At 41.3% G+C, this 12294-nt stretch overlaps 1 protein-coding gene across 4 annotated transcripts in view; it reads left to right on the top strand.

Moving 5' to 3' along the window:
• Positions 1-12294, top strand: part of npnta (nephronectin a) — a 92268-nt gene that overhangs the window by 39786 nt on the left and 40188 nt on the right. For 2 of the 4 annotated variants that reach the window (XM_017701406.2, XM_017701405.2), the window contains 2 exons: positions 6107-6211; positions 11155-11274. In XM_017701406.2, coding sequence (XP_017556895.1) covers positions 6107-6211; positions 11155-11274 — 225 coding nt within the window. The remainder of the gene's footprint in view (positions 1-6106; positions 6212-11154; positions 11275-12294) is intronic. The other 2 variants (XM_017701408.2, XM_017701407.2) reach the window with 1 other exon arrangement.

The raw sequence follows: 12294 nt of genomic DNA, 5'->3' as shown, positions 1-12294 counted from the left end.
AATGAAACAGGGGTAAGCATGCACCCAACTTTTTAGGAACAACACATTGGCACCAAATTCAAAATGACCATATATTTTTCCAAAAAAATCTCAGTTTCAACATTTGATATGTTGTCTTTGTACTATTTTCAGTGGAATATAGGGTTTAAATGATTTGCAAAGAAACATTAATTAAAATGTGCTGAAGTGTGGAGGATGTGTTAACTTATTTTCACTTAGGCAAGGAAACAAGTAATCTGACCGAGGCACCAAATCATGTGCACGACAGAAGGTACTTTATGCTAACAGAACGTTTGGAGGTATTTTTTCTTATTTAATTGAAAAGCAACAGTGTGAAATACTGAACTTCAAAAGGAACCAAAATGATGATGGGCAATGTAGTTTTGTATGAATGTAGCCCGTCTGAGCACCGACCAGAGGAAATGATTGCCTCACCATAACAGACAACGTCGTTATCAGTTTAATTACACTTGCGGGACAAAAGTGCATGTGCGCTAAAGCACTAAGAGAGGAAATGGTCCTATTTTGTCTTGTACAGTTGAAGCTTTGACAACCATTGTTTGGAATGGATGCTTGGTTGCATATTAAAATCTCATTTCTTTCTTCTTTTCAACCGGTAGCCTTAAAAGAGCGAATGAAGTGATTTATAAACAGCCAAGCTTTGTTAAAGCCTCAAACGAGTCAGCCTTTGATGTGAATCCCGTGTCATATTTCAGGATTATTTATTTACTTATTAATGAGTGACAGCCTAAAAGTGAGTAAACTGTGGGTTATGTGCACCACTTTATGTTCATACATCTGCCTCTGTGATGACAGCTTATGTTCACATGAATGTACACTCACCGAACAGCCCTGTTCACAGTAGACTCGTGTGGACAGACAAATGACCCTCCAGCACTGAGACTTTTAAAAAGGATGGGACACAGCAAATGCGTGCAACAAAGTAATCTGAATAGGCACAAGTCTACACTGCCAAAGCAGTTGGAAACAGTCCCAATTTCTGAGATATTGCAACGCATATCTTTATATATTTTTTGTCTTTAAATCTGAACATTTCTGTTTTATAGCTTTGGTATCAATTGACATTTTTTCATCTTTCATTACGTTTACATTACATTGGAATGCGTATTATCAAAAGCATCATAAATATGATGATATACACCCAAGAAATATGCATGAGCCAAAAAAGTTGTTATTAGCATTCCTAATGTACATAGCGGGCTTTAGAGTTTAGCATTGTCTATCAGCATTATGGAATGCTCACTAATGTGCTGTGAACAGCATTTCAAAAAGGGTGTGCCTCAGGGCTCTATACTCGTTCCATTCGAATTGAGCATTACTCAACACAGCAGCCTCATCAGTCTCACAGACCTGGCTTTTAAACTGAATTCCGATTAAAGCATCATTAGCATTAACCTCTCATGATCTCCATTTTATGTAGATTGCCCATCACTATAGCATCACTGTCATGCTACTGATTTAAGGCAGATGGGTGTCTTCGCCCAGAACAAATAAACTCATTAAGGCACTAATCCATTTAGCACTGAGATGGCACAGGGCCGCACTTCACTCAGCACGGATCGAATCATTTTAATAAGATGATTATTTTCTGTGGGGGACTTCGTAAATGAGAATTTGTGCACCTGCTGTGACTGCTCTGCGTCAAGAATGCATTATAAGCCTTGTCTGAGAGCAACTCATTTTTTGAGCAACAAGATGCAGGGTTTTGGGTTCTGTGGAGTGGATTCTCAACTAAAAGAAGGCTTCTTTTTGCGATACTTTGCTCTTTGTGTATAAACAGCAGTATGAGTATCAAAAACTGGTACTAAATTGATGTCGGTTTCTGACTGGTCAATACCGTAATATTGCTAAGTTCCTGGACAAATGGTGCTGTTGCTTTAGCAGAGCTGCACTTTCGACTTCAGTGCAGCCTCCTGGTATTGTAGTGAGTTGTTCTACCTTGTTAAAATGTCCAACTATAGTGTGTATTTATAGATGGTTCCCTACATGAAAGTGTAGGTAGGATAGTTTGATAACTTAAATCAACTTATCAGAAATGCTACCAGCAACAAAAATTATGAAGCTGAAATCGGCTTCCTGTCTGCCAGCTTCTTGTTCGAATTTACCCATTTCACCTTAAATGGTGCAGCAGTTACATGCTGGCATCTCAGGCCTTATAAAAATTGATGCACCATTTAAGGTGGAATGTGAAAATTCATGCAAGAAACTGGTAGACAGGAAGCCGACTTCAGCCTTGTGTTAAAACTACAGGTAAAATAACTTGATCGTCCAAATGTTCTTCTTAGAAAATGTTTCAAGCGTCAAAAGAATAATTAGGATATTGTGATGCCCTAAATCAGTTGTTTGGGGGGGATGTGGGGTCAGGGGGAGTAAGAATATCAAACTTTTTAATTTAATTCAATAGCTATCATAGAATAAATCACTAGCTGTTAGGTAGTATAAGTTTGAATTTAATGTGAGCTTTCCTGATAACCTGGGGTAGCAAAGTTTGAATTGCTTTTGGTTGTTAGTTTGTTCAACTCTGGGGAGGTGACCACAGCCTTTTTTACATCTTTTCATTTTGTTCTATCTTTTCATATGTTTTTATTGCCATGTCTTTGTTATTTGCACCAAATTATTGAAAGTAGTATCAAGAAGTGTATCGTTAAGCATCAGTACCAATAAGCAATATCTGTATCAATATCAGTATCGATAAAATCCTAACAATACCCATCCCTATTAACAGCTGATGTGGAGTTCCATGTTCCTGTCTTTGAGTACTCTATCCCAAGAACAATAGCTTAAATATGGAACCACTCCACGCATAGGCAATGAATAGGCCTCCAATTATTTAATCAACAATTGCCTGACTCTATTATCAGACTGTTAATTTTCACATTTGCCCAACATGTGGGACAACAGTTCATGTTTTACTGAAACCAGGCATGGCATTCAGCCGCCTGCTTGCCTGTGATATTTATAAGTTGAAAGAGAAATGGAGCTGAGCGGATTATGGAACATACTTCACGTGTCATCATATAATTAGCCATAACGCCGACGCATTGTTCAATTACACTGCAATGCGCCTGCCCCAGCCTCGCCTCCTTCACCATCAAGGACATCCCTCACTCACTGGGCTGAACGTTTAGCCATGCTGACCAGGATATGAGCTGCACAGCTGACTTAACAGAGCCTCGCCCTGCACCAATGTAGTTGTTAGGGTTTTTCCTCTGTGTGTCCATAACAAAAGACTGAGCCCAAACACTGAACATCAAATAAGATTCCTTTAATCTCAAAAAACATATAGAACCCATACAAATTTAAAGACACAAAGAATAAAAAGGAACAATGTTCTTAAAAACACAAAAGCTTAAGGCATAACGAGAACTTTCCAAATTCTGTAGACCATTTGCTTTAACTATCTTCCTCACCTACGGATGAATGGACAATGAACCTTTCATTAAATAGTCTTAGGTCGCATTCTTAGATTTGTCCTTGATGTCCTCTATTGCTGTGTAGTTTAACATATGCAAAGTTAATATGGCTTCATCTTTAGACTCAAAAATCATTGGCAATGAGCTGACCAGCATCTCCCATATCTACAAGTCAAACATTCACTACAAAGGTTTAAAAACAATTTATGTGTCCGGCTCAACTTCTTGTACAAAGCTAAATGTTTCCCCAGTGTGCTTGACATAATATTTCAGCTGCTCCACAGTTCAGGGTCTCCATTATCATATTTTTTGTTTCATAATGCCCCATATGTTTTCAATGGGTGACAGGTTAGGAGTGCAGGCAGGCTACTTTAGCACACATTACACATTTGGCATTCCCTGAAAAAGACGTCATCTGGATGGCAGAATATGTTGCTGCAAAACCAGTGCATATCCATCCATCCATCCATTTTCTAAGCCGCTTCTCCGTCAGGGTCGCGGGGGGGTGCTGGAGCCTATCCCAGCAGTCTTCGGGCGGAAGGCAGGATACACCCTGGACAGGTCGCCAGTCCATCGCAGGGCAGGCAGACAGACAGACACAGACAGTCACTCACACACTCACACCTAGGGGCAATTTAGCATGTCCAATTGGCCTGACTGCATGTCTTTGGACTGTGGGAGGAAACCGGAGAACCCGGAGGAAACCCACGCAGACACGGGGAGAACATGCAAACTCCACACAGAGAGGACCCTGGTCACCCGGCCGGGGAATTGAACCCAGGCCCTCCTTGCTGTGAGGTGACGGCGCTACTGCACCCACATACCATCACAAATGCTTGCTTTTAACCTGTGCACTGACAATAAGGCAGATGGTCCCTCTCCTCTTTAGCCTGGAGGAATCCACAAAGAATTACAAAAATGTCATTTGTCATACCACAGAATACTTTTCCTCCTTGCCTCAGTCCATCTCAGAGCTGGGGCCCAAAGAAGACAGCAGTGTTTCTGGATCCTATTTATGTATGGTTTCTATATGATTTTCATTTATGGAAAAGGGATTGTAATACACATTTTCACTAGAAAAAGACCAAAAAAAACAAAGACTTTATAGTTTGCTGAGTATATTGAAGCCCTCTGTGTAAATTGAAGCTCTGCCATATGTGTGATCATTGAATAGCTAAGCACATTTGGATGAGAACTTGCTGTGCTACATTAATTTAGCCAACAGAGGCTTGCATTGGCTAGCATCATGATAAGAGGAAAAAGGGAGGGAGATGAAAAACCTTCTTATTATGTTTGTTTGGACTCCCAGCCACTTTGTGATTTTGACCTCAAGATCACATGATGATTAGGCCAATGCTTGAATGGTGCCTCTCGCTCAGGAAGTGCGTTTTTGAAAGACGCCGAAATGCCCTTGTAAATATGTTCTTATAGTAATTAGCTGTATAGTTTTCAGCCATGCTAATTAACGTAACATCCATGGATCAATGTTGACAAGCACACCATCACTCCCTACTTTGAGCTCCACATTCACAAGGCACTGAATTGGTTTAGAAATTTCTTCCACCTTGATATGTCTACATTCCTAGCCACATTTACCCCTAAAATGTTCATGGTTGTCCCCAGGCTGTCTCGTTATAAGATCACATCTAGCCTGCAAGACTAGAAAGTGTGATGCTTTAGTCTTTCCCGGATGGGAGGTGAGTTAGCAGGATTCACAGGGTTCTCAAGTGTCTTCAAGCCTTAGCACTGAAAATTGGACTTGTAGATGTTGGAGATTATGACCAAGGATTTTCTTAAGGCTGAATGTACAGTCTGTGCTGTATCCTGTGATCAAATGTGAGGTTGCCAAATCACACAGTAATAGAGGACATCAAGGACATCTGTCTCTCTGTTACACAGCTGAGGGTTTAGGAGTGCTGACCGAGATATAAGTGGCACAGCTGGCTTTAAAGAGCCTCATGCTGCAGACTCCAAACACGGAAACCCTTCAAACCCTTCAAACCTTTCCAAACATTCTAATGTCCAATATCCCGCTTTAGTCAGTAACAATAAAGGCTGTTTACTGGCACAGAGCCGAGTGATCAGGGCGTTTTCGGGCGTGACTCCTGCCACAGCGTGACACCAAAGCCGTTCTGCTTTTGTTCCGGAGAAGCAAATGCAGGCTGAGAGACGCGCCTGATCTCACCCAGACACCATTCAATCTCTACAGGAATGTGATTCAGGCATGCTTTTTTTTTCCACAACCAACTCACACAAGTGTAATCCTCTTTACGGCATAATGTCACTCTTTTCCTCCTCAGGAATGTAGACTGGTTAAAAGTGTGTAATCTGTTGGATGGGTTCATTTACTTTATCCTGCACTCTTGAAAATGAAGGTTCATAAATGGTTCTTGGCTTGAACATACGGTTCTAGGAGGAACCTTTTAATGCACCTGTACTGTGTCTACATGACAGCAGAGTGTAGAACCTTTACATTATGGAAATATTCTTTAAAACTTAACATTGAAAAGTTCTTCGGAGATGCAAAAATGGTTCTTCTGTGGCATCACTCCAGAGAATCCGTTTTGGCACCTTTGTTTTCAAAATAATGTTTGCTGTAATGTATGTATATCTCTCTCTCTCTTTCCCTCCCTCTCACTCCATGTTCTCATTTTGTCCCTCTAATCTTTAAGAAGAAGAACCGGACTATATAAACCCCCCCATGCCTCTGTGGGACAGTTACCCCCATGTCTTTATTCCCACCATGGACCAGCAGCCTGTGGGGGTGCCTCCGGAGGGTGAGCTATAGCTATTCGACCGGTCACTGGATGACCCCACTTCTCTTTGCCCCTCTGCCAACCTTGCAGCACCTGCATGGCACAGTCCGTTCAGCTGAGAGAGTGAACACCCCTCCCCTACGCACTCTCGGCATGGACCGTTCCACAGCCTGGTTGGGCATGGCTGGAATGACAAGCCAACCGAAAGCCAAGCATGATCTCTCCAGAGTCTTTAGAGAAGCTGTGCTCTGGCACTGCCCTTTGTCTCTCTCTCTCTCTGTCTCTCTTTATATCTCTCTCTCCCTCTCTCCCACTTTCCCATTCGGTTCAGTTCACTTTAGTGAATGTTAAGTTAAATATTGCCAAAGCAATTAACATAAAATGAAAATGGGGAAACAAGTGAAACGGAAAGGTTATTTACAGAATTATTAATCATCAACAAAAGAAAGAAAGGTTTGAGGGAGCATTTTTTATGATCCATTACTTTCTTTAGTTGTGGTTTCTCTCTCTCTCCATATCTTTCTCCCTCCTTACTCCTTCTCTCTTTCTCTTGCTCCCTCCCTCTCTCTCTCTCTCTATTACAGACACTGTCAGTCTTTCTCAATTCTCAGCTCTCTGAACTTGTGAACCAGACCATCTTTCATCTGCAAGAGCCCGAGAGCCTGGAATCCTGCTCTTTTCCTCTCTTTCTCTTTCATCTGTCCCCTCTCTCTCTCCCCATCCCTCACCTTACTCCATCTCACCCTCCTCTACAAGCACTGCTCTTGTTGTTCTCTTCTGCTGTGGAATTCAGTCTGCTGTGTTCTTAAGTGTCTGAATACGTCACAAGAGACGTATTCTTAGCTATGGATTAAGTCTCAGTGCAGTCATGGTCACATACACACAAGCCGATGCATTAGATTTGTCTGTATAGTTTCAGTTTATTTTTTAATTTTGTTTTATGTCTCATATTTTTCTGGTATATATTTTCTGTGTGAGAGAAATATCTGAGCGAAATATCTCAAATACCCGCCCCCCACCTCTCTCTCTCTCTGTCATTCTCTCCCTCTCTCCCCCCCTCCCTCTTCCCATGCATCATTTAGTGTGTTTCTCACAGTTCATTTGCAGTGAAAGCTCCAGAGAACTGCTTGGTGCTTTGTACACTGGTGTAATCTACCTTTCTCTCCATATTTCTTTCTTTCCCCTGCTTCCCTTCTGTTTTCTCTTCTCCACAGCAGATCATTGTGCACCATATTCTTTCTTTCTCTTTTTTTCCCACCCGCATGTGCTGTAGCTTGGAGCTTGCCGCCTGACGCTGGATGCCTTGCTCCAGTAATCCATGTTTGTTGACATTTAAATTTTGCTGTTTTCAGCTTATTCCTGGAAGGAAGCAAAGCCAGTTAGGGGTGGAAAATGCTTCCCTTCAATCCCTGGACAGTAGGCGGTGTTAATACAGAGTGGCTAGCCAAGTTTGGTGAGAGAAGTTTTTGCTGAAAGTTCACCTGAGGGTTGAATTCCCTCCCAGGCCGGGGTTATTACCGCAATGTCGGACAGGGCACAGAAATAAAGACAAAACGAAAGAGCGAAACATAAATTGGGATGTAGAAGAGCTCAGGGGAAGAGAAGGTTGTGCAGAGCTACACATCCAAGAGCACGACTAGCAAGACGCCTGCTGTCGGTTTCTGTGCTAGCATTTCTTCACACACCAAAAAAAGGTTCTACTATTATTTATGCTGGTTTGGGCTCTAGCATGAAATGTAGTCATGCTAGTACATATGCTGTTACTCAGGTTTCTGTGCCAGCATGACATTTTGTTAGGCTAACCTTGTTCAAAAAAATGGCAAAATCAGCTTATTGTGTTTTGGATAACAGCATTGGAAGCTGTTATGCTGATCACCACCAAAACTAGCATATGTTGTGATTTGGACGCTGGTGTGCTAGTGCATAGTTTCTGCTTTCAGTTACGCTGGTTTCTGTGCTAGTATGACATTTTGTTATGTTAGCACATGAATCCTGCTGTCAGTTACAGTGGTTTATCTACTAGAGTAACATTTTCTGCTAGCCCATGGTTCCTGCTGTGTGGCCATATGGAAAATACTGCTAGTGAGCTTGGATAGCAGGCGAGGTCAGGTGTGATCTGCACCATTGCTCAGGTTTCAAAGAACGACGGTCCATATGGTCCCTTTACTATTAATAAACAAACTCAGTAGTCACTGACTGTCTGAACTGACGTATAACTTTTAATGAATCTTTAGTCTCTTTCCATTTGCCAGTTGTGCCCCCCTTTCCCTTCCATTAAATTCCATAATCACATTCTAATGACATCTGAGTGATGTAAATGTGCCAACGAATGGTTCTGAAGATATCCACATGAAAAAGAACATTTCTACAAAGGGTTCAGTCCTTTGAGCACCTTGCAATTATGCTTCCAATCACCAGGTAATTGCTGTCTAATTGGAAAATGCAGGAGTGAAATGAGGATGTTAATTTTCCTGGAGTGGGTGATTTTATGCAGTGTGAGGAGACTTTTTATGCAGTGTTGTCTACTGTCCTTTTTCTGACTTCTCTGATATTTTGCAGAAGTTTACATCTAGTCAAGTGAGTCAAATGTAAGGAATTTTGGCAGGACGAAATGTGCAGTTGGACCCATAAAGAACTCAAGTCATGTAGGTCAGAAAAACATTGAGCCGTTTGATTAGAATCTCTTGCTGTGCTTCAGATTTTTTTTGCCGAACATCAGTGTGCTGGTTTTGAGGTGTTTGACATTTTGAGAGCATTTGGACTTTAAAGACTGCCCTGTGTCTGCCCTCAAGATAAAGTTTGGTCTTGTTCGCCTTCATATTTGGAGTGAATGAATTTCTTGATTAGCACAGGAAGTGATTCAAAATATAATAACCATACAGTAATCTCAGTCATGTGACCTCATTGCAGTTTATGTGGTAGAATGTGACTGCGCCATCCGTCTATTTAAATCTGTGTCACCTCTCAGATGTAGAATGCATGCCATTCTACAGAATGCATTCCATGCATAGCCCATCTCTAAAGATGGCGCCATTCTCTCCGAACTGGGCCACACCAAAGCCACTCATGCACTCCTGCCAGGGAGATCTGCTTTCACTGCTGTGTAAATTAGACTGTGGGCATCATGTAGAGTGGCCAGCCCAGAAAACGAACTGTGTGGCATCCAGTTTAGAGATGAAAGTGATACATAGTTAGGGACTGTCTTCTCCTTCTCATTTAGCTCATAATAATAATAATAATAATAATAATAGTAAATATATGACTAATTTCCTTTATTTTTTTTATGAGTGTATACTGTACCTTCAGGGAATAGTGGTTGTATAGGAGGAGATTGTGTGACTGAGGAAGGGAGTGATCTCAGAAAACTTGGCCTGAAGTTCTAGATGGCTTCAGCTGGGAGATGGAAAGCAAGGCCCCCCTAGGACAGATAGAAAAGACACACAGGGAAGAGATGGGTTGGTAGTGGGGAGTCCAAGAATTTTGACACAGAAATTATGTTATAAATGGTCATTTAAAGGGTGTTAAATTGGAAGAAGGGGCTTCAAGTATGGTCCTCCCACCAAATTTTCAGTTATTCAATAACTCCATGTAATCCCTCATATGCAAGACTCCTTTTCAATTGCTAAAGAGACTTAAAGGAGCCATATTTAAAGATTAGCTAAGTTTTAAGATGATGTTTCAAAGGGTAGAAAAGAAAACACTCATGTAGGTCTCTAGGGAATAAAAGTCAGATGTCAGGGGGCCAAACACTGCGTCCATGAATGTTAATCTGGTTTTAGGAACCACCAGTCCATAATTGGGAACACCAGAAGGATGGAGGGGGCCAAGCACTGGAAAAATCTCTCTACCCGTGAATGTTAATCTGGTTTTAGTATTCACCAGTAGATTACAATGAGAGTTTTCTGGGGAGGAAAGCTTGTTATCACAATATTTATGTCATTAAGTTTGTGAAATCATGAGCTATGGTCTTTCAAAAACAAGGTCATTGTTGTAGAGCTGATTTCAGTGACCTGATAGGGATGAAATATTTTGCAAACACTGGGGTCCTCAAGTAGTGCTATTGACCTCTCTTTCTGTGGGTGGGTAGGCCCTCCTTATCCCCCTCTCACTTAGTACAATGCAAGCCAGCATGCTCTTAAATACAGAATTAGCAGATAGCATTCTCTTCCAAGTGTTATGGCCAATAGGGCCTGTATTAGTGACATTTCAGAAGGATGTGATTGCTGGCTTCATGTGGGGAAGCACATGCCAGCCTTCACCCTCCCAGCTTGGTATCTTTGTGTGACCTAACTATCAGGTGGAACTGGCCAAGGCTAAATTGAGGAGAAAAAGTAGTAGAGGGTTCTATATCAATTTAATGCTGCTGAACTATGGACAAGAGCCAGTTGACATCAAACCAGAGTTTGGAACACTGCCTCTCCTTCACCCCCAGGGTGGAGAACAGTTTTTACCTTGATGCAAGTGGGCTGGAATTCTTGGCATTCTCGTCGTGCACGCCAGCCTGGCATCCTGAGGTTAATTTCCGGAGGCTGTTGACTTTTCCATGCGCTTTCTTAGGTTTTGGCAGGTGCTAAACTTCGATCTGGCAATCCTGCTTATGTCAACTTGACATATCACTGTTTCTAATAAAGGTTAGAAATAGATGAATTGTTGGCATTGACTGTCATTGAGTCTTCAGGGGGAAAATGATCTTTAAGTGTATGTTTCAGTGGTTTAAGATGCCAGTGCATCATTTAAGAGTGTTGTGGGAAAAGAGTTTTCCTCTATTAGAAGTTAATAAGCAGGTTGGTATAATGGCATTCTATCTGCGGATTCTCTGGGGTGGGCTTGTCGAGACACAGCTCTGCAGCCTCACAGCTTTAAGGGGATTGACCCTTAAACTCTGACCTCTGGCTAATCCCCTCTACCACCCCCCAGGTCTTCTGTCTGGGTACTTTAACCTTTTCCCTCTCTCTTTTTTGCAGATCTGAACGAGTGTGGCCTGAAGCCTCGGCCATGCAAACACAGGTGCATGAACACGTACGGCAGCTACAAGTGTTACTGCCTCAATGGATACATGCTCCTGCCTGATGGGACCTGTGGAAGTGAGTCATTTCTCACACACTCTCTCATTTAGCTGTCTACCCTCTAACTGTTCTGTTGCTTTAGTTTTGTGCACTAACACCGCTATTCTCTAAGCTCCCCAAACCATTTGTGCTCTGTTCCAGAGAAAGAAATTGCCTAGCACTCAGGCTGAACCATAATGAGTACATGGTATTTCTGTATTGCACATATTTTAGTCCCTTACCATATTTGGGACATTTACATTTTCTCAGTTCAGTCGCATGCACTTTCACTTGTAAGTTTATTTGTTTATTGTAAATAAATTAAATATAAATGAAATAATAAATAAAAACAGCTCACTGCTAGCAAAAATAATAATCCTAATAATGTTTTCTTTTGCTGTAATCTCAAAGGACAAAATAGGGGCTCTAATGAGCACATCTTGTACTCGTACCACACATATTTCACTCCCTACATGATATTTGAGATATTTTCACAGTTCAGCTGTGTGTACATTCACTCGTACTTTTATCTTTTCTAGTAGAATAACAAGAAATTAAAGCTTTTATGCTGCCACAAAATAATGATATATTTGTCTAGCCATGATAAAAATTTGAGCTCCAACTCTTCAGAAACAAATATAAATAGAATATGAATAAACATGGACAAACATGAAGTTAAATAGCCAGGACATTAATTGGTTTCTGAAACATGCTCATTAGTGATGTAGGTGGTGTACAAATAGTACACATATGTTCCTCTTTTGACGACCAGCATTTTACATCCATTTCTGTGCTGGATTTTGCAGTGCTATTTCTCAAAAGGGGGGTGGGGGTAGAAGGATGTTTGCAATTTAGAAATGTGCTTATTTGCTTAAGATTATGTGTCCAATATTTATTTAACTTGCTTTAAATGTAGCCTAGTTAGTTTCTTTCAAAACAATTAGGCAATGCAGTGTTCCTGTGAGAACCAAGAACATGCAAAGCTAAATGATGTCATGTCACTGGCACAACAGCAAAGTTCTGGTGGGTTATCAAAGTGTATACCCTGCTAGCTGAACA

The sequence above is a fragment of the Pygocentrus nattereri genome, chromosome 5, assembly GCF_015220715.1.
Source record: "Pygocentrus nattereri isolate fPygNat1 chromosome 5, fPygNat1.pri, whole genome shotgun sequence".
Lineage (NCBI taxonomy): Eukaryota > Metazoa > Chordata > Actinopteri > Characiformes > Serrasalmidae > Pygocentrus > Pygocentrus nattereri.
The sequence above is the reverse complement of the archived record's forward strand: the minus strand, read 5'-3'. Positions and strand labels throughout refer to the sequence as shown.